Source organism: Bombus pascuorum, chromosome 13 (genome assembly GCF_905332965.1).
Source record: "Bombus pascuorum chromosome 13, iyBomPasc1.1, whole genome shotgun sequence".
In the NCBI taxonomy this organism is placed as follows: Eukaryota; Metazoa; Arthropoda; class Insecta; order Hymenoptera; family Apidae; genus Bombus; species Bombus pascuorum.
The window spans coordinates 2,584,272-2,612,205 of NC_083500.1; the positions used below are offsets into that span (position 1 = coordinate 2,584,272).

The following is a 27,934-nucleotide window of genomic DNA, read 5'->3' on the forward strand; positions in this document are numbered from 1 at the left end:
CATTTTATTGTCTTAACGGGACATTTTTCTTTCAAGTATCTTATAATTTTACAAATGACATAAGTTTTAATGTTTGTACGGAAAATTGTTAGTTTCTGCATTCTTCTTTTAGGTTTACTGTTCTCCTAATTAAAAAAAAAAATCAGCTAAAGTTGACTCCATCCACTCGACCAGTACAGACGTTCTTTAAATAACCTCGTACTTTGTTTAATTATCATACAATTGGTGTGCATGACACGTCGCCTGAGGACTAGACCCTGTTTATTTGACGAAACTATTTTAGGCACGTTTAGAAACTGGTCGATCGTTGCTACGAAAGTGCAGGTGTCAAAATTCCTGGATTTAATAACAAAATTCCGAGATTTAATAACAAAATTCCTGAGTTTAATAACAAAATTCCTGAGTTTAATAGCAAAATTCCTGAGTTTAATAACAAAATTCTTGACTTTAATCACAAAATTTGTGAGCTTAATGGTATTCGTGAAATTTAAACATATTACATCGTAAATAATAATTACAATAAAAATTTGTATTATTCTTGCGGGAAATGAATTTTATCTTTAAATAGAAATAAAAAATAAAAAGAATAAACTAGTTAAAAGTTTATAACGATAGTTTTACATGTGGTATTTTCTTGCTTTCTAAATTTCAATATCATATCAGTAACCGATTATTTATAATCAAGCTGTGAAAGTTATAAACAAGGTGAAATGATTTTTAAACATTTCAATTGTATTATACGTTACTTATTGATTATCGGGACATCAGTACCCAAACTTAACAGTTAAGCGACAAATTTCGAAAACGTGTTTATAAAATAATGAAATAATGAAATGTTAATTAATTAAATATTATTATTTTTTAATTTGTAAGTATGTGGCAATGTAGGAAAATCAATTGTATATATATATTCAGCACAAAACGGAAGAAATTCTGACCTACTTATTTTTCAAACTATCTTCAAATTAGATAATGGATTCTAATATATTTTATTTAACTGGTGTAAATTCGTCTCTTCGTTAATAATATTTAATCTCATTTTGTAAAATGATGGAGGATTACTATATGATGATACGAACGTACCTCGATTTTAACGGCTGAGGGAACAGATCAATAAATCCGTGCTCTTCGAAGGATGCTAGATGGCTCTTGCACCCTCTCTGCGAGAATAATCCTGCACCCCTATTTCAGGTAAACTCGACGGCGATATTTCTTCAATCTGCACAGTCGTGCCGCATCCACCGCCGGTTGCGCATCTATCTCGTGGTCTTCAAAATACTTCGTACACGCATCTCTTTTCGATAAAAGTTCTTGAAAGTTGTATTCAAAATTAAATGTGATATAAACGAGTTACGAATTTTGTCGCGTAATCGCAATAAATAAAATAAAAGAAGAAAAGAAGCTCTAAAGTAAATTAATAAAAAAACAAAAAGAAAATGAAAAACGATCGTGTAAATGATAAATAATCGAAGAAATTATTATCAGTGAAGTGTTCCTGAAAACTTTGTCGTGAGATAGGAAATAATTTTATTTTTTGTCGTTTTTATATTTTCCCCCGACTCTGATATTGTCTAAGCACGTGTGTCGTTACGTTTCATAAATTTTTTATTTTTCTGTTACCGCTCGTTTATTTATGGACGACGGTACTTACTAAGTCTCGTTAACACGCACAGTTTTCTCACGAGAAACGAAAGAACAACATGATTTTTACGAAATTTAAGCGCAAATTAAATATTTCGCAACTTTACAACGAATAACTAACGCTCTGAGATTCGTGTGGATTATTTTATTAAAGTACGCTTTACGGAGAGTCTTATTACTGGACGATATCATAAAAAGCTATTTAACGAGAGTGTGTAAAGAAAATTTCGTGGGATTTAGGTTGAAAAATATAATTTAAACCGCGTGAATGGTGATAGCTGTGCGAAAAGTGCGAACAATTTACCCAAAATACCTGAATATTTTATCGAAAGTTCCCACGTAATGTTTCTTTAAGTATGATATCCATCTTTTGTAACGCAAGAACGATCAAGAAAACGTGACCCAGAAAAGTGTGAGATCGAATGCAAGTTACTTAATATTCTGATGTTTAACGTGCCCATTAAATCAAAGTTCCTTACTAACAAAAGAGGAAAGGAAAAAGAGATCGAAGTTGACAGATTTTATTTAACAGGAAGATCTTCGAAATTTTATATCGACGGTCCATTGAATAATTCTTCACGCGCTGGATTATCGATTAACACGCATATGAGGAAATTACAATAAAATATTACAAATTCTAATCATCGTTTAAAACATCATTTATTGTGTAAAAGAATGACGTGATAGAATGTTAAATTTGGATCTGGATGCGCTCGAGTTCGGTATAAGGATACACGCATTTAGGTGTCTTCGTACTATCACGATATCGAAATCAAAGATGCATCAACCATATTCATCAGGGACATATTTGTCAAACGAGAGTCGCAGCAATTAGCAGCCGTTGGTACGACCAATCATGAATCGATCTATCTGCATCAGTTACGCCTTATGAGCCTTAATCCGGTAAAAGGAAGGGCGGGTGATCGTTAAACCCTCTCGATATCAGCGCGTGAGGACCAAGGTAATTAAATGAAGATCGTCATAAATTTCATTAATAGCCACGAGATGCTTGTAACATCCTGTCGTATTCGAAGCCACGTGTTCTATCGATAATCTTTCTGGCTTTCAAACGAGCAAGAAACGCGATTCTTTTCTTTGTGAAATTATTATGTTCGTGGAATATTCAACTGTCACCGTAGCTACGAAATGTTTTATATTCAATGACGTTTCGATGAAAATCTTTTCTTTATTCCCAATTTCTCGTTCTTTAATAAATTGGCTGGAACAAGGGTAAAAAGTATGGGAACAAGATGTATTATAAAAGAATATATTGCGCGATAATAATGTACAAATTGAGAAAGGAAGTCCCTTTGCGTTTCAATCTATATGATATATTACATTTATATATGAAAGTGGTTTTATATCGTTTTGCTGGACGAATGAAATTCTTTTACGATCTAACGTTGCTTTATGATGGAACTGATATTTTTATTGTTTAAAATAGTATAGAACATAGAGAGAGAGAGAGAGAGAGAATCGTAAAAAAATAGTGGGTGGTAAAGTGGCATGAATTAAAAATTTTGATTCTTCAGAAGTGTAGCGAACAGCGAGGTAAAGAATGTTGGTAGCTGGAGCACCATAGTGTTTTATACGTACTGCAGAGTGAACAGAAATATAACTTCGAATAATAGAAACATGCAATGCATATGTAATTTTCCCATATTTTACGGTGTTGTTTAAATTTAATTTTGCCAACTGAAACACAATAGACTTCTTTTGAATGTGATGATTAATTTTCATATTCCATGTTATTTAATAACCTTTATACAATGGCACAATGTTATTTATTTGATGGTAATTTGTTATAGGATTATACGTGGCCTTTAATTATTATCTGTAACATATGCATTCTACGTCTAGTTCCTCCAAAAGCTTTAATTTGTGAGATTCGTAATTTGAAATATATCGAATTAAAATTACTTTATAAATTTGCAAATTTCCAATATCGTAATAGTAGAATTTCGTTATTTCTGTCTATAAATATCAAATGCGAATATATGGGATGGAGACAAAATTTATTCGATAATATTACAATATTTTTCTTATTTTTATAATCCCGCTGCCTGGATAGAATTTCATCTATCTGTTCGCGTATTTTGATGTTATATGTTACTCGTATAAAGCGAGTGGTTTTATCATAAGTTTCTTGCCACTTTAGACCACTTAGCTTCTCTAATTTAATCTGATAATATTTTGAATATCCACTTATATTGAATTTACCTATATTATTTATATTTGCCTAAGTGAGAACGGGGGCTAAATAGAACACTCTTTTTACGGAGTCACAAAGAGGGGATCGCACGTGCTCTCAACGTGACCTGAATTTCGATAAGGCATTGCTATCAGTCAAACACGATTCGAAACGGGTCAATTTTTATTATTTCTTCTCTTTTCTTTGTTCGATCTTCATCAGGAGAATTGTCAATTTTTAACTGACAAAGAGAAATTTAAAAGAATGTACATGAAAGTCAGAAAGTTATCGCTTTTAGAATATTTCACAAAATTATCAATTGTAATCGATATTTTGTCCATTTCGAGGATTTTTTAATATATCGTAGAAATCAAAATTTGAACATTTTCCTATACATATAAGCGGCGCTCGGCTTGAGATATTTGCGAAAAGTTATCGCTATCGGCACAGTGAATTCTGTCTATAATTGTACTGTCCGTGACAGCGTATGAGCATTGGTTGTGGCCGCCTCACGGCGAGCAGATAAAGTGACATCTAACCCAATCTTACATAAATTATAGACAAAAGATAAGAATTAGGCTTGGTTTATACGTTATTTCATCCGGCCAATACCAACCTATACTAACGCATAAGTTGTCACGGATGCATAATTATAAGCAGAGTTCAGTATAGCGATATCGATAATTACCAAAATATGACTTCCCGTCAAGGAAAGAACTGTGAGAAAATGTGACATTGAACGTACATTGCATTTCATACTTTACACTTTAATAGCTTTGAACGACTTTAGTTGCGTCATGCCAGTAATTTATTACGTGACGATTATTTTTAATATGGTATTGAAAAATTAGCGTTTGATTGCGTAGATCAAGTTATTACTTCCTTTAGTTCATCCCGTGATTGCAAGCAACAGTCTTAAATAATTCGATTCGGATGTGACAGACGGTGAGTGATTTCATCGAATTAGAAGGAACTTCTTAAAGTGTTGATGCTTTTGTGATGAATTAAACTTATTTATCTTCCAAGAAGTGACTTTATTATTTGTGACGTGATAAATAGGAGCTCGGTATCAGTCTGAATAAAAACGATTAAAATCAAACGATTTCATAGAATCGTAGAATATTGTATGTTATGTTTAGCGAAATCTAATTTTAGATTAGCTTAACGGCTCCGTGTTTAAAGGGAAGAGGAATCTATATCCAACGCATTAGTCAAATTTGAAATATGGATATGAAATTTGAATCAGAACGCTTTGCGCCTCGTGTGTAATTTAAGCTCCACGTGTCTGGATAAGTAAAGCTACTAGTTAGTCGTTGAGAAATAAAACAATTCGACTGTGCAACTAATATTGCTTACTGATGTATTAACAACATATTGTATCAAATCAAACGTATTTCGCAGCGTAAGATGTGTTATATTGAGTAGAAAATCCGTTTCTTTACAGATCGACAACTGGCGGAAAGAAAGTCATACGTGATCCCTCAAAGACACGACGTAAGAGTTTACTAAAATTCCATTAATCTCAAGGAATTTTGGGTGAAATTCATATATCAGATACACGCCATCGAATAGATTTTTCTACAAGATTCGAGGATGAATTCTAGAAATACAGAGTACTAAGTTTTTTAACTGCAGTGTTTACCGACGTGATACATTTACTGTCATAGGCAAGATAAATAACAGCTTTCATATCGATCTTCTTTTAAACTAAAATGAAACTGAAGTATAGGAGAAAATTGAATTGAAACTTGCAACAAGGCCATTTGTTATGATATGAACGAAAGTGATTAGGAACTCCGAGATACAGTTTCAAGATCTGCTATGATATAACTTCAACGATCTGTGGATGTGATACACGATGTTTCAAGAAATGGAGACTTTGGACAGAATAGCAAGAAATTTTTCAAACAGCTCGTACAACGAAACTCAAAAATTCTTCGATGACCCTGAATATAATTTCGATCGACATCAAGTGGAGAGAATAGTAGTAGTTGTGGTGCCGATATTTTTTGGTATGATTGGTATCCTTGGACTCGTTGGGAACTCTTTGGTCGTTATCGTGGTTGCCGCAAATCCTGGAATGAGATCGACCACGAATATCCTAATTATCAATCTAGCCGTGGCGGATCTATTGTTCGTCATTTTTTGTATACCATTTACCGCGACCGATTTTGTGTTACCCTACTGGCCCTTCGGCAACTTCTGGTGCAAGATGGTTCAATATCTCATCATCGTCACTGCCTACGCCAGTGTTTACACCTTAGTCCTCATGAGCCTCGATAGGTGAGTAAATTAAGAAGAAAGAGAAAAATTAGGTTTAAAAAAAAAAAAGAAAAATTAATTAGAAAGCGGTACGCAGAGGCAGAGGCGATGATTTAGAATCATTCGATCAGGCACAGGTTAACGAAAATAGTCAAAGAAGGATACTGCACGATAAAACTCGATCCTCAACGTAAGATGTAACTCATCCTGCTATAAATATCAGCATTGTTTTCCGTTACATTTCAAGATACCGTATAGTATGCAGTAATGCAGACTGTAGCATCATGTGCTATGTCTAGAAATGTCATACGTGCGAAAGAATCTTGATTTCCTCTCGAAATATACGATACATTCATTTTGTGTTTCGTCGAAACTTTTTGAGTCACGTTACGTGCTCAGATTTCTGATTTTATTTCTCAATTCCGTTTTCAATAAGCTAGCGGTATCCATCTCCTATATCAAATAGAATTTTCAAAGGCTTCAGTAATTGCAATGTGATCGTGACGGGATTGCAAATAATTTCTATATGATTGATAGCCTTACATGTTTGAAGAATTAATTTATAATCGCTAAAGTTTAGTAATCATTCATTTCTACAACTACAAGCGAAGTTATGTGTTTGATTCAGGTTTCCTTGATAAATCACATAAACCCATTCACCTAGTACCCCTTGATAGACTGCATAATTTGGCTTATTGGCTTACATCCAAGTTAATTAGCATATTGATTTGCTTCAGCATATTATGTATGACACCTTCAAAAGAGGCCTATACTGCCGTTGATACATATCGGAACTCTTTAGTTATTTTGTAGTAGTAGTAAAGAGTATTTGAATTCTGTGAAAAGATGTACATTAATAATGAATTAAGAAACACATTAGACATAATATTGTATCTTGATTGTTACAGATACTTGGCAGTGGTTCATCCCATTTCTTCCATGTCATGGAGGACCGAAAACCACGCAATCGTCGCCATCTGTATCGCCTGGGCAATGATTTTCGCAATATCCATTCCTGCATTCATTGTCCACGGTGAGGTAAGTCACACAATCACTTCCTATAATATTGTCAAATTTGTGAATTAACAATTTTCACTTAACTCATAATATTACTAATAGTACGATATATATAACGATAGATTTCTATCAGAGTTATTTTAATTAGTTACAATCGAACAAATGTTGAAAATTATATCGTTCAAGTAACTTTTTTCGATTCATTTCGATTCACTTCGATTCGGTTATTCGTTATCCGCTGCATTAATATATTCAATGGTCAGATTTCAATACTATGAATTGATTGAATATACCCTTTTAATGATCCAGTTTGTTTATAACGTATTTCCAATCGTTTGTTTATCATTCAAACGAAAACCATGATTTATTTGATATTTAGCGGGTCAGTTTGATTCATAGTTGACAGAGATTTTGAAAGAAGGGAAGCGCGAGATAGCCGGATTAAAATTGATAAAAAGACAGATTAGCTCTTTAAATAATAATTCGGCAACGATACTGAAAGATTGAAGTGGACAGGAGGAAAGTTCGCTGATGCCCCTCTATTCAGTAATTCACCTTTGAGTGTAACCACTCTAATTACTTTCGAATGAAATGGACGAAGCCAACCTTGCAACTTGTAATTATTCATAATAGAACGTTTCTCATAAAACTTTATAAACGCAAAATCGACGTGATCGGTACCGTCGGGATCAAAATATTATTAGAAGTAGTAGCGATTTGTATCGTATATCCTTTTTTCAATTCTTTATTGCCCGAAATCATATTCGATATATTTTATCTTTTAGCTTAACTTTATCCGCAGTTCTGTGAAATCGAAAATCATTTTTATCTCTGAATCGTTGAATTTTATTCTTCGTTCTGTACTTTTTGCGATCGTATGTCCATATTCTGTTTCTTTTTGTAAATGTAAACTCCACGAGATCATACGAAGCACTAACTTCGGATAATTTAACGTGATAATTGTATCGATTCATCGTTGAAACATATGACGCACCAGTACAGAATCGCGTTATTTGAACATGATAAGCTATGAAATTGCTAGACTAATCTGTCAACAATGTTTACCAATGTGTAATTGCCAGAAGTATTTTTGGATTATACCGCGAACGATAACCGAACACTACACATTCATCGAATACACATCTAGATTATCGCGATTGTACGCGCTCTGCGCAAATTTCTCCAAACACGACTCATTATTGTGCATTATATGATTTTGCCCGACTCTACAAACGGAAATGGGAGAAACAACCATTCTCCTACTTGGCTGTGATCGTTCGACGATTATAGCTGCACAGTATTTTAGGTTTACGTGCATGACACGCACCATTTGACGCGATGGGGAAATGCAAATCATAATGCGCGTTTCATACACGCGTCAAATGTACATTTCGATTGAATCACACCACAGTTTGACCAGACGAAATTGGTGGACGTGTTAAATTAATCAGGGACATCTCGTTTTGGATTCAATCTCATTTTCGGATAACTATTAACATTTTCATTTTTCCATCGTTCCATAGAATTAAAAACATGCAGTGAAAAAATGTTTTACCCCTTTATGTCAAAAGTTGAATATTTATTTCATATCACATATATTCAACGCTTTTTCTTACATTTCTACTCCGCGTACACACAGAGACGTTGGCATATGGCATGTGCACGATTTCAATAATCACTATCATAGTGAAAGCGTTCAAACTCATGGCATTAGCCCTTTGAGGACTAACTATTCCGGGTATGAACGTTCTCCATATATGACATGTGATTTGCTATGATCATTACTGTGAGTATGAAATCTTGTGTGCTGTATGAAATATCGATCACGTTTTACATATACATATACACTTATGTACATTTAAGCGGTCACTTTGACTTTATTATGCAAGCACATATCCTACCCTTGCTGCTAAAACGTATTTTTCCAGCTAGCACTATGAAAGATTTCTTTAAAGTTCCATAGATTCGAAGTAACTAAAGAAATTCTTCGTCATAAATTGAAAACGCCCATTCTGCTGAAATTGTCATTTTCGATGCGAGCGTATGGTATACCTTGCCTAAACTTAAAGGGACAAAGACAATTTACTTTTTTGGTGGCGTGGAACGTGTTAAAGAAAATTAAAAAGATTGAGTCGATATTCCATACATTTTATTTCTCTGTACGATTTTGGCCCAGAATTGCTCTGTTATATATGTAGATTCGCTTTACTTTCAGGACATGGATGACTTTTCGTCGGAGAACCTGACGGCTTGTCGAATCCTACCGCAATATAGTTGGCCGTTATTCCAGTTGTCGTTCTTCCTGATGAGCTATCTGCTGCCACTGACGCTGATATGTTTCTTTTACATTTGCATGCTCATCAGACTCTGGCGCACTGATCGCGTCAGTGCCGAAAGTCGACGCGGAAGAAAGCGAGTTACGAGGCTAGTCTTCGTCGTCGTTGGCGTTTTCGCCTTTTGTTGGTGTCCTATACAGGTTAGTAGTATCACGTTCTTTCGCATAACGAAATGGATGAACATCGATCAGCGTCGAATTTTGTAATATATAACATTTTTACGATCTAACAGAAATTTTGCCGTTAAACGTATTTTCAGTATTTTGTTATTAAATAACAGATTTCTATTTTCGATTTCATTTATTCGGGACTATAAACATATTCGTAACATTATTATCTTTTTGATACTTTAATAATATTCGAAAACATTTCTTGTGGAATGTGCTACGTAACCACGTGTAAATTTGACGGGGCTATCGTGCAATGATCTATTCGAAAGATCACGGTTTTCGTATCTTTTAATTCTCCATGATATCAATCGAAAACAGCGGCGAGAGAATTAAACGGCAATTGCGGAGCTTGACTTTTGACGGAAAAAATTTATGAGCAAGAAGAGCAAAATGTAATTAACTGATACGCTATTGGCGCTAATTGAGATGGAAGATAAATCGCGAAAGGAAATTGTGCGGTGAAATTCGGTAATTCGATGTATTTCGTGGCCAATACGGAATATTGGCATTAGGTTTATCGGTCGGTCAATAATGGTACTAACTTTTTAATTCTGGCTTTGTGAGATAGTTAAATTAGAAATTTATCGATCTTTTACGAAATTTCTCTAAATTGAAGGAAATAGAAAAATTCATGAATCGTAACGGTGGTTCAAAAAGAATAATGGTTGCATGTTCACATATTCATCGTAGGATGTTGCGAATTGAAAATAGCGAGCGAAAAAATTCTATGGAACCGCAAAAATATGTTCAGCCACCCAGTTCTATGTCAAGACTATTAAGACCAGTACGATGTTCTGTTCTTTCGCGTTTCGAAATGGAACACAATGATTTTTCATGTATCTTTCGCTGGTCTCCTATTTCATAATGAATGTTTTATGTATTTTTCACGGTACTAAATATATATCGGATATACTGCGTTTATTGAGCTTCCTGTGTAAAAAATTCTCCGTTGAAAATGTATCAGCTATATATCAAAACGCAACAGAAATACGCCGATATGTTGCAGCAGCCAGAACGAAGAGTTTATACGATTTTTATTCGATGAACGAGAAATATTGTTTTCATAGATTATACAAATGTTTTCTATTGACTCTTATTAACTTAGCTGCTGAATTCATATCACAGAGATTGTACATTTTTATCTATTCAAGTATTAATCGTATATTTCTTTGACAATATTCGCATAATGCCTTTACTTTGGTTCTTTTTAAGTAGGATGCGGAATCAGTGAGTTAAAATTCAGCCAAAAAGTTGATAGACTATTTATTATCGGTCTTTTCGGCACTTTTAGTGGCAATATCGCCATTACGAAAATGAACTGCCATCGGTGTACTTTCTGTGACACGCAGTTAATACATATTTACTCGTGTGATCGTCAATCGTCCGTTGTAAAACAGATTTGTTGCTGCATTTCCACGGAAAATTTCATCCTTCCGTTACGAGCGAGCATATTTAATCCGAAATAAGTTTGAAATAATCCAAACTCTCCACGCTTGAGGATTATAATAATATCTTTTGCGTGTTTTGTTTGTTTTACAAAAGGTAATCCTAGTGACAAAAGCATTGGATGTGTACCGATTGACATCAGCGACAATAATGGTGCAAATAGCGAGTCATATTCTGGCGTATACGAACAGCTGCGTCAATCCTATTCTTTACGCTTTCCTCAGTGACAGCTTTCGGAAAGCTTTTCGAAAAATTATTTACTGCAGACCTCGACCAGATCAAACCAGACAACTGGGACCATTGACGAAGACTACGAGAGCTGCCAGTACTGGTGACATCCTTTAGGTGAGTTTTATTTTTTCAACGTTGTTTGTTCCAAGATTTTCCTCGCTTAACTTTATTTTACATGCTATATTAATGAGCTTTTACTGTTATGATTAAAAAGTGAGGAATGCTTATTGAATGTTTCGTATTATCTATCTTAATCACTTGAAGATCTTTAATTCAACAGACATTGAAAATTAATAATGGAGTTTGTTGAAAGATTGATTCTCTAACTAGTTTCTCAAAATTAATAATCAACAATTTTCTCTAATTAATTTTTCAAAACTGATTAGAGAATCGATTTGCTTTACTAACGCTTCTTGGTTCTCATCGACTTCTTGGTTCCTAGATAAAGTGGTAATTCAATCTCAATAGTTTCGATATTTGTTCCGAAATTAGAAAACGCCATATAGCTCTTCATGCTTTACTTCGCAGTAGGATCCACGTTTGTAGAAATTTGCTTAACAATTAAAATTGTGAATAAAATTCTAAGTGGAGTTAAACTCTTGAACAAATAACCGGTTTTTAAACTATAACGAGCATAAGCGCACGCTTCTCTTTTCACGTTTTTCCTGTTCTCGTTTAAAATTGCACGATAGAATTAATTACTTCGTAGGCAATTAGCTCCTCATAATAGTGAGAAAGTGAAACGCATCTTTTACCTTAGTAGCTTTTCGACCTTCCGGAGAGCTTCTTTTGTTTTATGGACGAGTCAGAGGCTTTGAAAACACCCGACGCTACTTGTATCGCTGTAGGCGTACATCTTCAAGTTGAAAATGCAAGGCCATCGAGACTACTGTGTTCATAGAATGTCTAGGTTACACCGGCCTCGCAGCCTACTTTTCTGTTTATTTTACCCAAAATGTATCTCGGATGAAACGCGTGATTAGAACTTGCAATCAAATACACAAGTTACATTTTGTTATGGAGCATTGTTTGAATTTGGGAGTTACTTTTATCATAGTTGCAGATTGTGATATTATTTGTATGTTAGGTCTCACAGTTTTACTACTTTCTATTATACATAATAAACATCGTGCACATCAAAATTCATTGCAAACATTCCGCTACAATATTCGAAAAATAAAGTCCGGTGAACTAGTTTCTTCATTCTCCCTCTGCTATTCTCTTCCTGTCTCCTTATTCGTCTCTTGCGGCTCGTATAGAACATTTCATAGAGATATTCAGCAGTAGGGACAATGTTTTCATTTCGCGTGTTACGGATACAAAGCACATTGCGAGACATACCCTCGATAAATAAAACAAATACCGAAGAATATATTTTCACTGTTTTTCTCTGTTTCGCCAGCCGAAGTTTCTTCTTAATATCGATTTCTGTAGAAAATTCCCGCGAAGTTACAAGTGGTGGAAGCTTCAATCGACCCGTCGGGACTTAGCAAAACGCGGGAGCTTTGTTTCACCCCGCCAATCATCCAGAAGAAATAAACTCGAACGACTTGGTTCTCATTTCTTTTCACTTACTCTCAACCTCGTTCGCTTACAATCTTTATCCTTAACAATACTGCACGACATAACTTACATTGTAGAGGCTTGAATGACTGGAGGCTGTGGAATAGGTATCGGATGATAAATCACAGAAGCGTGCGCGACATCCACAGAGCGAACTGCTCCCGAAGGTTTTGCAGGATAAAGGAAGGGCACGCGGTATATGGGAGGATGAAATTGCGAGGGTAGGGATTGGCTGAGGCGTTAACGTTCCCCAACGACATCCGAGAACGTTTGTAGAACGCCTGAACGACAGTCTTCTTATTCGACAAATAGTGCTCGTGTTATATCCATTTGTACGTTGCTCTTACTGCCTTTTACCGACGTTAGAGATCGTTCATTCTCGTTGTAGAATTCCCGCTGACTTCAGTCTGAGTCAGCGTATTTTCCCTGTTTGCATCAGGAAGACGTCCGTATAATTCGTTGATCGTAAGACGAGCGTCACTTATGTAGGAATATCGGGTCGCACACTGGTTTTCGTTTGTGAAACACCAAATAAAGCAGTATGAGAGGATTGGGCTGAACGTTTCATTCCCGGTTATTCACATTTTCGTATAAATCGTTACCGTTTCCATGATTCTGAAATTGATAAATTTGATATCGTTGATGTAATTATTTGCGTTAACAGAACTTATGAATTTATGAAATTTTCAATTGCGTTCGTAAAAATTCTTCGTATAATATTCAGAACATCTGAAAGAGTTTGTAAAAGGGAATGAAGCGAATACGTATTCGTGGAATGTTCGATGCCTATCGTTATCAATGCTAATGCAGCTTTTCCGAATTGAGATTGGAAGAACTTTTTTCATTAGACCACACGACGTCGTTTATGGCGCAGCTAACTTTCATTGAAAAGGAGGAAATACCAAATTGTGCTGACTCAATTAACGTCTCTAAAGCGATAATTAGAACGTGATCCGCATACTGGCCAGACGAGGAGATATGGAAATAAGATTAGTCATAAAAATAAAGCAAAAAATAGCGTTTCACGATTATTGAGAAATCTTTCATTGCTACATTCATTATTAACTTTCAACCACGTCCCCTTTTCTTTATTAATTACATGAAATAAATTCTTTTACTAATTTTTATCGCGTTTATTATCATAAAATTAACTTGAAATTCAATGGTTGTGCTAACCGCAATATCCAACATTTTATTACAATCAGATGTTTACACTGACAGATATTTTCTAAGAGTTGTAACAGTAGGATAGGAAGAGCTTATCAGAGGATAATATCGGATAGGAATACGTAAGATCGGAGATGCGATGTACTTTCGAACGTATTCCTTCTGGAAAATCGGATTTCACCGGAGATACACATTTTTCCTCCCCATCCGGTAAAAACCACGCAATACTGTCCTTAAATAGGAGTTTTCAAATATTTGTACCGCGGACTGCAGATAAAGTGGTAGGAAATTCTTCGGGCGGAAAGTGGAAATGGCTGGAAAATCAGATTGCGTTTACCAAAGCGGCTAGAAAGCAACGAATCCCTGCTATAAATCAGGATAAGTACAGACACTCGAAATTAGATTTCGCTGGAATCGTGTGAATTGAAAAATGATTGTTTTAAAATACCGACAACGTTTCATTCGTAGCCTAAAATTTCCTCGTAAAATCCTCCGAAAACGTCTATAGGGAAGTTATGTACTTTTCCAAGTATTTTCGATCATACTTTCGAGGACTGGCAGACGTTCGATCAATTCACTGAAGTATCTGTCGGGGATAGAGATTTCTTTCGTCGCAAACTTCACGAATAAATGTTTACAAACGCGCATGTCTTTGCTGTTACATTGTATTCTCAAGGAAAAGCGCGATGCCTGTCTCTATTATTCTATTAGTAAAGCAAATGAAAAATTGGACACGAGGCATTCGACACATTGTATACTATAACAACAATCGTTCTGAACAAATTAACGCGAACGAAGCACATTTTACTCGTTTTATATGTTCATTAAGAAGTTAATGTACCTACAAGGTTCCTTCAGTGTTCCTTTATACACCACGTTCAAAACTTTGCCACGTGTTTTATGAGGTTTCTTTCGAAACTATTAGGCTAAAATCAATACCTCTTCGTTTTTCAAAGAAGATCGATGTAGAAGTTAGTGGTATAGTTACCAGTGGATGGTATACTAAATACGTATAGGGGACATTACTAAGACTTCGAAAACGATGAAGTTTTGTGTACAAGATAATTAAATTCTATATTCTATAGTAACGCGAACCAACGAGTTTGAAGGTTTTCTCCCTTCTATTGAAATTTCATGTCGTGAAGTATTTAGAAAAAAATGACAGAAAAATAAATCGATAGAAAATAAATCAATATTTTATGGGATATTTTATAATATTTTTTATTTCTTCTAACTATTATTATAACGTATCCTTTTTTATAACTATGCTATATCCTTCAACAGAAGTTTTATGAGATACATGTACCTAATACGTACGTATCATTTATCATCGTGAAATATTTAAAAATGATCGAAAGATCGGCGACAGAAAAGTCTGTAGAATGTAAATAAATTGGTAATAAGTTGGTTTGTTGAATGATATTTCTATTCCAATTTGTTACATCCACCTGTGGAGATTTCGCTATATCCAACCCGTATCAAAACATCCGTGTGATGTAACAGAAACGAATCGAATTCCCCTTCCTTGTTTTCAACGGGAAAATTTTTCTATTATACAATTTTGTCTTGCGGCGGAGGATGGAGGAAAATATTTACGTTTCGTCAGATAGGCAGGACGGAGTAACCCAACGAGTAAAGAAGAAAGAGTAGACGGAAATGAAATACAAAGATGGAACGATACAAGATGACTTTCACGGTGATGAAAAGTTTAGTATGGAAAGATTGTTAACCCGATTATGCTCGGAAAGTTGCTGCTATCGTTGCTTGAATTAATTTTTCACATGACTTAGCTTTCGTGATTTCTTCGAGTATATTTTCAGAAGTTTTACCTTGCAGCTTTTCTTTATCAATTTCTCATCAAGCGTCCTGACATTTAATATTTGAAAAGTAGATTTTCTTCGTCTTAGGTTGCAACACGTAAAACGTCACTTTAAATAACGCAGAATTTTTACCTAGGTCGAAATATTTTCCTTCTCAGAATCATTATGTATTCTGTTTGCTACAATATGTCTGCGCACGATATCGTTTCGGATGTATTCTCCTCGAAGAAAGTGGAAAGAAAGAAAGAAAATGGTAAAATGGAAATTTCGCGTCATAGATCATTTTGAAATGTTCAAAGCAAAACGAAATCGGTTATAGGAAACGTGTCATCTAGAAAGATTTATCGAACGCGTCCGCATATTATGAATACCTAATTTCTTGATTTCCGAAGCCTAAATCGATTCCTTTCAAGCCTCGATACTAATACGGCTCGTATATCACTTACACCTAAGAGATATTGGTCGAATGGAATACAGTGGTAGAAGCAATATCGTTATTCCTTTATCAAAGCTTATCAATTGCTTTTGATTGATCGTGTGGAATGAACAGAATGGGAAAGTTAGAAAGTGTCGGTTCTCATAGATGGTTGAAAGGTACGTTGCAGAATACCAGGTCAACTTTCTGCAATTCTACTTTTGAATCCACGAGTAACAGATAATAAGCCCTGGCGAAGAGGGATAAAACCGGGTGTGAGGAATGGAGGGAAGAATGGTACTAATTTTAGAAGTGCTGTTCGTCGGTATCTTGGACTTTTCACGGAAGGAACGCGGGAGAATTCACCCATTCGTCTCTTATCTATTTTGTGCCCGCAGTTCCTTTCGTTCAAATTATCTTTTGACCATTTTCAGTTCATTATTCTCTATTATATATCTTTTAGACGGGAAAGTCAGTTGCTACAAATATACCCCACTATTCGTTTATTTATATAACTTATAATATTTAGAAACTATACGTATAAAATATTCGCAATTTTCTAATTAAATTACGTTTTGTCAAAAATAAGCGTTGGGTTATCCAATATTTTACGATTTTATCAACAAGTTCTTTATTTATTTTTATTTATGTAGTAAAGTAACTATCGAGTGTTATAACGCAATGTGTCGAGGGTTGTATTAGGCCAGGTTTGTGTTACAGTCAAGAACAACCACTGTTTTTGAGAAATACATTTTTAGCGCTACTAAGTGACAGTACTCAGATGGTACTAGATGGCGAGTAATTTAACGGATTTGTAGTAGCATGTATTTTTAACTTCTCCGCAGTAACTTTCCATAGCTCAATAGTCGCGACCTTATCATAAACCTTGGTGTTTCGAAACGCTCATGCTCACGATTAGCCTAGCGGTTCTTGCGACATAACTCGGACCCATTCGAACATTTCACAGGAGTGTTCGTTCCATCGCTTCGACGCACACTCTTACACAGCACTGGGTTTAAGTCCCCCTTCCAAAGACACAACCTGCAAATTTTTAGACAATGTCGTACAGAATTTCAGGAATCAACGAAATCACATCTACGAGAGTTGGCTCGCCATCTACTCAATCGCACGAGGATCACACCGGAATAAGCAGAATTGGTTTATATTATTATAATTTACGAGGCTATGTATGTTAGAATATATATAGTTTCGTAAATTAGGATAAAGTTAGAAAGAGCATAAGCCATATATAGGATTTTCAGAATGCTAATATCACTGCAAACCATAATATTCGAGAAAATATATTATACGTTGAAATAAGACGTTTAGTGGAAAATCGGTAAAATCTTCAATTTATTAAACGACTGATCGAAGTCATAATGTTTCATCATATTTTTATAATTATCAGCCTTTGAAACGCATTTCGTGGTTAGAAATCTGAGTACTGAGACGACGTTAACTTCCGTTTAATCGCATGAATTATTCGCATTTCGCTGGTTTCATCGACTGTTTGAATATTTCCACCGAATAGGTAGCGACTGTTTCCCTTTCATGTTCGAGCAAAATGCAGTCGACGAAGTCGACAAAGAGAGATCGAGTTAAGAAAAGAAATGAAAGAGAAAGAAAAAAAGAAACGGAGCAGCGAAAGGAGAAATAAATAGACGGCTCGGAGTAGACGACATCAGATCCTCGGCCACTTTAATTTCTCTCGAGTTATTTCCACGATTACGGCACCAACTCGATTTACTTATCTGTGAAACAAATTTCAGAGCTCCGCTCAAGCAATACTATATCGAAGGATCTTGTAATTGTACCGCGTTATCGAGACATCGCAGTGATCTTCGCAAATTGTCTTTCGAGGATTTTTATTTAAGAATGTATTCTACATTTTACGTCTCTTCTTCTAAACGAGTACGTTCCAGGATTTATACTGCTCCCAATTCTGATTATTTCTCTCCAAAATAATTTGTGTATGTTACCGCAATACGGACGAACGTATGTGTAAAAACAGGCGAAAAGTCTCGTTAAGATTTCTCGCAAAATAGCGCCGAAAGAGGCTTTAAAACACGCGTCCTACGATAGGATACTCTTTCAATTTAAACTTGTTTGGTAAGGTTTGGTGTTGGCTCTTCTAAATTTCTTGACATTCTCGAAATCTACGAGCGCTATTTAGTCTATAAAATACTGTTTCACTTTGAAACCCGAAAGAGGCGGAATCACTGGAGTCAAGTTGCATGGCGACATTCGGAGCGTACTATCAGTATTTTTAGCTGCTTGGGAGAAATTTGTCACAGAAAATGGTAAAACGGCATGGATTTGGCTGCAAATATCGTTGTGTGACACCATAGGGAAATATGTATGCGTTGCCTTATTTTCGCTGATTTTCTCTTGAGAAGTGCGAAAGTAGACACACTTTTATCGTGTCGCGCAACTTTTCGTATGACATCGCGACTCACACGCTGATAAAACACTCTGAATATGCTGAATATCGTACCGCGATACATAAACGCTGTTTACCCATAAATTTTGTCGAAATGCTATTCCGTCCGCTGATTTGTCTCGTCTCGTTTAAGGGTTTAAGAATTGTCAGCGATAGCGCGAACTTATAAAGCTTTAATACACGGCACATTTAATCCCTTCGGTTTCAAAGCGAGTCTTTTCCTTTGTCGCAAATGAGATTTAGGGAAGATGAAAATGAAATGAGGAAATGAAGGGATTTCTTAAGCCATTAAATCTCGCCGCTCTCGATCAAAGACAATATTACTTCCCTTCCGGAGAAGCAAATTTTTTCCATCTACTGTGCATTGTTCAAGTTTATCTTTTGACGGGGACGAAGGAGAATTTGATACAAAAATGTTGTATCGGAAAAACTGATAATCGTGTATCGTGGCAGAAGAAAACGTGAAATTAACAATCAACCATTCTTCGAAATTTTGAAACTTCGTTGATTGTGTTAAAATGGAATACAAGCTTATCGTCTATTCTTGTCTGTTATATCTTCTGTCTACGTAATCGGAACATTATATCGTGATTCCAGATCGAAATCAACGAATTCAGCAGAGCACATGTCGTAAATCATAGTCCTGCTTGGAACCGTAAGCATAAGCACGATTTTTCTCTGCGATCGACAGCTATTATTACGTTTATGTCTGAATAACGTCGGTCTGTGATAGCTTTGCGTGGAACGATTCACCAAGCATATCACAGTTTCGACAAATTAACGTGAAAATCCGGCTTAGTTTTTTCGTCCATGCATCCCCTCATTCTTCGTTCGTGCATTTTTATTCCGATGAAGTTTGAAGGCTGTTGCTGCGAAACATAAACTCGCCGTGTTATGGATCTATCCATCGCCGTGCTTCGACTACCACAGATAACTGGCCTGTTCTATAATCCTGCCCGCCCCCGCCCCCGCCCCCGCCCCCGACAAACGACTACAGCTAGCTACTATGCCTCTCAACCGCTTCGTTTTCGGCTAAATAATTGCGGAACCTCGTGGAATGTCGGACCAACATTTAGATAATTCCAAACAACTGTTATGGTTGATATTACGTTCGAAACGAATACAAACGTTAAAACCTTGCGTCTATTTTGAATGGTTATATTCGAATGGTTAGTTTAGTCTATAAACCGGGTTGATGAACGATATGCCTTAAACTGAATAAAATATTAGATCATCCCATACAAGTACAGTTTTTAAATAAAATGAAATTTAGAAGACACACGAATATAAATATCTGATTTACATATTTTAGTTAATATGACGTTTCTAAAGATCAATACTTAGATACTTGGAGATACGTACATAAGTGAATGAATTTATTACACTTTTAGTTTTCAAACAAGGAAGATGTTATAAATCTCTGTATCGTAGTTATTTTCCTGTTATATCAGTGATTTTCAGTGTTGTTAAAGATAGATAAATCGTATAAATCATCGTCGGGCGCTGGAACTTCTATATTCGTATCTCTGTCTACATTTGTTAATCTTCTGAATTTATCGTCTATTTCTTAAAATAACTTTAACCGTAATAGAACATTCCAACTCGACACTTGTGTTACACCGTATCCGTTCCTTGGATTGTTGTTATCGCATAGTTCGCCTACCTTGCACGAAAGTGTTCAACGTCATTTGCTCGAATGCCTGAACCGCCTACAGAGTGTTTAGTCATTTATTTTGGTCATTTACTTGTACAAGCTATCTTTTATTTCTCGCGAACATCTCTGTCTACGAGTTCGCTCCTATTTTTCTACTCCTACTTTATGAATTTTGTTCACGAAGCAGAAGAAACTGTTATATTAGCCTTGTTATATCTTGACTTTCCAGTCATTTTCGATCAAATGTAAATATACAAAGTGAAATATCCGAAGGAAAGTAATCGATATTTAGTGGAAGAAATGAATTTCTACTTAGATTCTACTTATTTGTATTGCGAAATAGACGAATTTATAACTAAATATCCGCAGTTTGTATGTATATACTAATCCGAGATTTGAATTATTATGCTATCGTAGTTTATATGTCACAAACGATAGTAAGGGATAAAGTTCTCGCGAGAATTGAGAAATGGAAAGAGATTCGTGTATTGCTATAGCACTTTCAAATTGTCGATAAAGCTATACGATTCGGTCATTCGAATTTTATGAGCTTCACGCCTTTGCCGAAATTACACAGCTAAATAGACAACGCGCTTTAATCAAACCCGCATTGGTGGATCTAAAATACAACATGGGATCGATATTTGAACGCGATGCGATGCGTCGTGTCGCGCTGCGAAAACTGTGATCTGTTTTCATGGCATCTCATTGCAATCATGATAAACTCGTATAATAATACGAATAAAATTTTATTAAGCACAAAATGTCAGTACGTTCGGGAGAAATCCCATTTCGCGTTCACAATTTGTTTTATGCACTGATTTATTTACGTTTGACGTAAACTAGTAACATATGGCATATAGTTTACTTTTACGCTTCCGTGCAAAGAACAATATTGTTAGAGGATATCGTTAACGTGTACACAATATCGATTGCGGTTTATGAAACTATGTACCAACTGACCAGCATTATTTTCTCTTTTCTCGCGGTGCTCATCAATTTTGTGTCAACACGATCCATCAAACTAGTGATCAATGGCAAACGCGATTAGTCTCGATTGAGTTTGCTCGTTTAATTCCATCGTATTTTGTCGCATAACAGAACTCCACTTATACAAATTGCATTTATCCGAACGAAATTTTAGTTAATGTCCGATTAACTGAAGTTTTGCTGCTTCAATTCATTCGTTCAATTCATCTGAACACGAGCTCCTATTATGTGAACGAAAAATAATAGATAGTTGGTAATATATAAACTATTTGTCCCAGATAAGCGAAGTTCTATTGTACTAATATTCGACATAGAAACCATAACATTTAGAACTTTATTTCATGTTACTTTTTATAATTAGTAACACAACATTTTATAATAGTTACTTCAAAAAGAAAATTCTGTTCATTAATTTCAAAGAGTTAAAAATGATGTTCATTAATAGCGAAAGAATGTTAAAAACGTTTTTTGTTCTCATTTTCAGTTAGCTTTATATATCTCGCATCTCGATTTTATTCCATCTTACCAAAGTTTCCTAACGAACAGGCGGTCTAGCAATTAAATTAACGCTTTATGACTTACTCTCTGAGTTTTGTAATTACAGGAATTTCACCTGTGCATCTCTTAACTTATATCAAAGTTGCTGTTCAGTCACTGGTATTCAGTTTATTATCAGCTTGGCGACTATTTTGTAATATAATGCGTGTCGTAGAAATTAGAACTAGGAACATCATCGTAAATATTGTAACTTTACAAACTTCTAACACGCTTTTTCACTGAAAACTTTTAAACAAAAAATGTCAGCGGTAGAGAAAAGATCGCTAATTCCATAAATTTCCCATACTCTACTTCCTTCTTGTCGAGTGAGTCAGCGTTTTCTCCCGTTTTTCGTAGCCTTTGTTGTTGATTTCCACAACATTGGTACATTTCAGAACCACATTGTCCAGAGCGTCGAGTAAAACGCATTAATGAAGAGAAGGGAAAAAAACATATTATGGGTGCCCTAAATTCCCAAATTCTTGGCGAAGCTTTAACAACAACGTTCCTCATCCTCGTGGATTTGCACACTGAACCAGCAGGTGCCAGCAATCTTTCGCGTTGTTTAATTTTTTCCATGGCATCTATAAAACACCGTTAACATGGAAGTCGTAAAAGAAAATTACGGTGTAATCTCCGCGTTGTGCAAAACGTAGTGAACATATTACGCAGTAATACGAAATCGTTTTCTAAAACAAACGTCCTACTTTTTATGGTTTATTTCCATTACGACCACGAAGCATTTGCTGATTGGAACTGCAATAATAAACCAACTTACGGATGTTCCATTGCATTCTTGAGCTGCGAATCGGCTGTATGTTCTTCGTCGATTTCTAACTTTCGTCGTCTTCTGTTTTGTGTCAGAAAAGAATTCATTTTTGAAGAAGGAAAGGAGCGTTTCTATAAACATTTGTTTCAAAGTTTGTTCTAAATGTTTCGAGATCCTGCGTTTAACAATGCCGAAGAATATCTTCTGATATCTGATATGCAGTATTTTCTAAGATTTTACCTCGCAATGTCAGTTGAAGACACCACATAACTCTTATATGATGAAAGTTTGTTCCAATTTCACGCAGCATTGTCGACATGTCGGAGAAAATCGAGTAGAGCGTTTATCTTCTAAATTGCAGGTATTACGACTCAGCGTAGGAAAATGGTTTGAAATCAATTTCGATCCATTGGATGTTTTCATTAATAAGATCAGAGAACAAAGCGAAGGAGAGAAAGGTACATAGAAGAGATTAAGCGTAATCATATTTTAGCCCTTGGTCATTATTCTCGTGAACAGCGTAAGATTCATTCTTACCTAGTTCCATTTTTTAGAGTGAAATTTCTCGATGTAATAAAACTTACAGTTGATGAAATTGAAGAAGGAAAAGAAAAATGAGAAACCTGTTCATCGTGAAATTGCTTGAGTATAATCGCGACGTAAATTTTTCATAAATTTTGTTGCGCATTTGTAGAACATATCCGTTGATAGTCGTAACATCTATGTGAGTATTATTTTATTTTTTATCGGAAGTTATGTTCTTGTTTCACGAAAAAGCCAAAATATATTCTGTTTCTAATCGTATTATTCTTACTAAATTCTGGAAGCTTACAAAAATTTACAGTCCTCTCCCATTAATCTTCCCCGACCGTATTATTTGTGAAAAAATCTCCGTCTATTCTTAGCTATTAACATACAATGTCAATAAGTTCAGCTACATGCTCATTCTCCTGTGAAGTAACACGAATAAATTAAACCTAGGAACTTGGCTGAACATTCAGATAGATAGATAGATAGAGAGAGGGGGAGGAGAGATAGATAGATAGACAGATAGATAGACAGATATATATATATATATATAGAGAGAGAGAGAGAGAGAGAGAGATAAGGATTATAAATGTTTCGCTTAATGACGTCGTCTTCATTTTATAAAACTTACAGGAAGTTGCAAACAAAAGAAATCCCGAAGAAAATTATATTTCATGCACGTTTTAGCCGTGCTTTTGCTATGTACCTTTAAATTATCGGAGAATATTACGGAGTATGCGCGTACATGCTCTATAAAGCGTATAATTCGCTAACAAGATCCAGGCAAACTCTTTCCTCTACTCACAGTAGTCGAAATGAACAATTTGCAATTTTTCAAAGAGAATTTTATAGAGTCACAACGGCGCACTCGTGGCGATCGGAACAAGATTAGCGAATAATGAAAATATTGCAAAGTTGATTAGTCATAGAATTACGTAGATTTTTGTCTCTTGTGTTAAAATTCTTCGAAATACTATGCCGATTGGTAATGGTTATTTTGCTATCGAGACAATCTCAATATCTTTCGATGAGACCATTCTCCTTGCACTGGTAAAAAAATGTTTCTGTATATGGTTGCGCAATCAGTTGGTGTAATATTACTACGGGGAACTGTTTCGAGACCTTTCCGGTTGGCAGCCTGAAAATTCGTAACGTGTAGAAATAATTTGATCGTTGGGAATCAAAACATTCACAAGATATATAAATAATACAACCGCGTTTGATTTTATAAGAACGGGCTAGATACGAAATTGTTGGAAAAATAAAATATAACAAATAAAATACAAGTGGTCTATAATGACCGATGAAAAATATTTCCAGTTCTTGAAAACGAACATTTGTGATATTTTTTCGATCCGTATATGTGGTGTTATAGTAATGTTACGGGAAATACGATATTGGTTTTTTACAGTTCACTGGTCTGTATGAGTTTTTACCCAACGAAAAATTATTTCCACACCAGATTTTGCAAGACGGCATGTCGAAACTCGATTACATTATAGAAGTAATGGGATGTGTATATACTAATGAGATGGGCATGTACTTATCAATGATAAATCATATTTCCGTAGATGAATGAATGGCCTATAATTCACATACTTGTGGTATCACGCAAACGTCATTTCCTAGTATCAATGCAGTCTGCTACTGTACACCTTTGGCTTTATGTAGATACTGATTTATCTTATAGCTACGTATTATCAGTTTTACCAACCTATGTCGCTGTCAAGCTCCATGGGCATCGTATATCACTCGAATTCAGCTTGCGAATGCGAATTACAAAGCAAAAGGTGTCAAGCGATTCTACAATTTCCTACAATTTCATAATAGAAATAATTAATATTAAATTAATTTTTTATTAAAATAATTAATATCAAATAATATATCATATAGAAAAAAATTTTGTTTCGAAATATTCCAAATTTTTGAAACAATTTATATGAAAATATTTTGAGAACAAGGCTTAATGAATTTTTGTTTTGATATTTCTTCCTCTATGCAAATAAATCTGTCTTTAGCAAAAACGTAACGAACGAGTGATAAAAGGTAGCCTCACTCTCCAGAGTGGAATAGGCTCGAATTACTTATAGTTCCTTCCTGAGCATCATGAGACTTCATCTGTGAAAACGTCTTTGTTTGGAGCAAATAGAGTCGGTGGAAAGGGAGCACACCGAGGTGGTCGTGATCATAAAAAGAGTACACGAATTCACATGGAATTAACGTCGAATGGGGAAAACTAGGGTGACGCTTAATGGAAAGTACTTGTACTTAGGTTGCCCATACAATGAGTCATCGACGACACCTAAAAATAGATTAAGACGTTTAACTTGCCTTTCCAATTTCCGGGTAACATTGTTTCTGTATTTAAGTTATTTTCCTGGAGTCCTTGATTAAAAGTTTCGCGACAAATAAAATCTCTATTAACAAATCCCTTCTGTAACTTTAAATACTACGATTAGAGAGTTCTAAATGACGACTGATTAAGAATAATTAAAACAGATTATTCGACGGGCAATTTGGAATAAAAATATTTCCCATTTTCTTCATAACCGACAATTTAAAAATATTTCCATTCCTAAACTACTTTACCGATTAATTTCTTCCAAACATGCGTAACAAACTCATCCATAGAAAATTTTATACATTTATCATGGGCAATTAACCTAGACAACATGACATATTGTCACGAGGATCGTAAAGATGCTCCCCTCGTTGGGATTAAGAACCGCTGAACACCTCACAATCGATTCTTCCCCTATCCGTCTTTACGGACACGTATTTCTTCGAAATTGATATGAAATACATCATCAAAGTGTCTTAGTTGATGGTCCTACGTCATTTAGAAATCTATCGCCATCCAATATTAATTAAAGAAATGTTTAGAGTTTGGCCACGAATAACGCGACGTTCTCGTACCATCCGACCGAAATTCTCGCAATGTTTCCACGTTATAATTCTGGGTTAGGAGGCTTACCAAAGTAGGCCGAGCTGTGAAACCGGTGGAAACTTCACTCGTCAAGTAAAAGAGGGCTGCCATTCTCTTTTTGCCTCCTCATCTCTGTCGTATCGTACGCTTGCCTCCACTTTCCTTTTTTCTTTTTTTTTTTTTTTTTTTCGTATCTTTAGCTCTCCTTTCTCTTGGCTTGTCTTTCTTGCACTTTCCCGTCATCGATCTGTGTACCCATCATCGAGTCTGCCCACTTTCGTCGTCGCTTACGAACTACTTTACTGAACACGTCTGCGAAGATGGTCGCTTAAAAATTTCACAATCGTTTCCCTTTTCTTATCGAAACTGAAGGTACTGAATATTCGGTCCTCGCGGCTCTCCTTCGATTCTTATTCTACACTAGTAGATACATTATGCAGATTAAATTGCTTTATGATATCTTTATGATTTTTATACCAAATAGAATGGACTGCGTCGCGCAATGGAGTAAAAGGCAATCGCCTATGCAAAAATTAACGAAGAGCGCGGAGTAACAATTTTTAGTTGTGTATATGACAGAAGATTTGCAAAGTTAACTTTCACGCAGTTCATTTACAAGTGGCAGAACATATTTTTATTTTGAGAAGCAATTGCTCTGCTATTAGATTCAACAATATTCGCAGTTGTAGAAATTTTGTTAATTTCCTTACTTCTTGTTGTTGTATTATTACTGTTTCAGATCACAAATATTTCGACGCCGGATTCGTCGTTCTGTAACAAGCACCAATTGCGCCGATTTTATATCCAAATTAAAGAATATCGCCGGTATTCGATATTCGACATTACACAGGATAGTTATCATGTGTGCTGGAACGTGCATTCGTGTCGTTTAAGCGTAACGTCCGTTTTGCGAAACAATTACAACGGCGACGTATCTTTAATCTTCCTAATTAACAAGCTCGATGACTGTGTCGATCGCGTGACATTGCTCGATTTTTGGAGCAATCCTATCGTATCGAATGTTCCATGTATTCGTAATTAAGCATGTTTTTTTTCTCGTGTGCTGATGGTAATAAGCGTTTTATATAGACATAAATGGCGTGCGGAGTTTACGCTTACACTGTGAACAAACTTTGTACATAGTAATGCTTTAAGGTAATAATGAGAGTACGAGTATAAATAGTAACGTTAAGTGGTGAATAGGTTCGACGATAGTTACTAATCTAGATTTAAAGAACAAAGAGATAGCTTATCGTTTGTTCTGTAAAGAAGAATCCAAAAAGAAAAGAACGAAAGAGCTTAACGACGTGGCTGAAAGAAAGATGTTGATGTTTAAATTATTATAAAACTTTTAAGTTATGTAATTTCCAGAGAAAGCTTCGCTGAAGATTCGCGTATCGTGGTAGATAAGCCCCTGCCCATCCGCGAGCCAAGCGCGCAGAGAAATACACATTTTGAAAGTAACTTAAACGACGATATGAGATTTTTCTTTCTTTTCCAGCTGATCGTCGTAGATTTTAAGAGTTCTAAGTTTAAGAACATTTGAAATTTCGTGGAGAATTGTCCTGATACAAATTGTAAAGTACATATATCAATAAAGGCGCTCATGTAATACAAAGAAGAAATTGTATTTTGTAATCATTTCTCTTGTTTACCTTTTCTAGGCGATGATCTTCCTTTATCTTGTAATTTTCAGATCCTGTTATTCACGAGAATCAAGATTTTGTATTTGTTTTAGCGCAATCTTTTGTCTAGTTATTAATTTATAACTATAATTTTGTCAGTATTATTTGTTATGACTTTAGAATAAAAAGTTTCTATCTCATTTTGA

The 27,934-nt window shown here is 35.3% G+C and overlaps 1 protein-coding gene across 4 annotated transcripts; it reads left to right on the forward strand.

The window, feature by feature from the left end:
* The first annotated feature begins 1,205 nt into the window (after positions 1-1,205).
* On the forward strand, positions 1,206-27,728 carry LOC132913540 (allatostatin-A receptor). 4 transcript variants are annotated; one of them, XM_060971951.1, is made up of 6 exons: positions 1,206-2,602; positions 5,277-6,115; positions 7,003-7,132; positions 9,327-9,587; positions 11,160-11,408; positions 26,843-27,728. In XM_060971951.1, exons 2-5 carry the CDS (start codon positions 5,691-5,693, stop codon positions 11,406-11,408), a joined length of 1,065 nt encoding a protein of 354 aa, XP_060827934.1. In that variant the 5' UTR covers positions 1,206-2,602; positions 5,277-5,690; the 3' UTR covers positions 26,843-27,728. The 4 variants fall into 4 exon arrangements, with proteins under 4 accessions (XP_060827934.1, XP_060827939.1, XP_060827935.1 ...); XM_060971956.1 differs by lacking the exon at positions 1,206-2,602 and adding an exon at positions 4,301-4,573; XM_060971952.1 differs by lacking the exon at positions 1,206-2,602 and adding an exon at positions 4,615-4,777.
* The last annotated feature ends 206 nt before the right edge of the window (positions 27,729-27,934 follow it).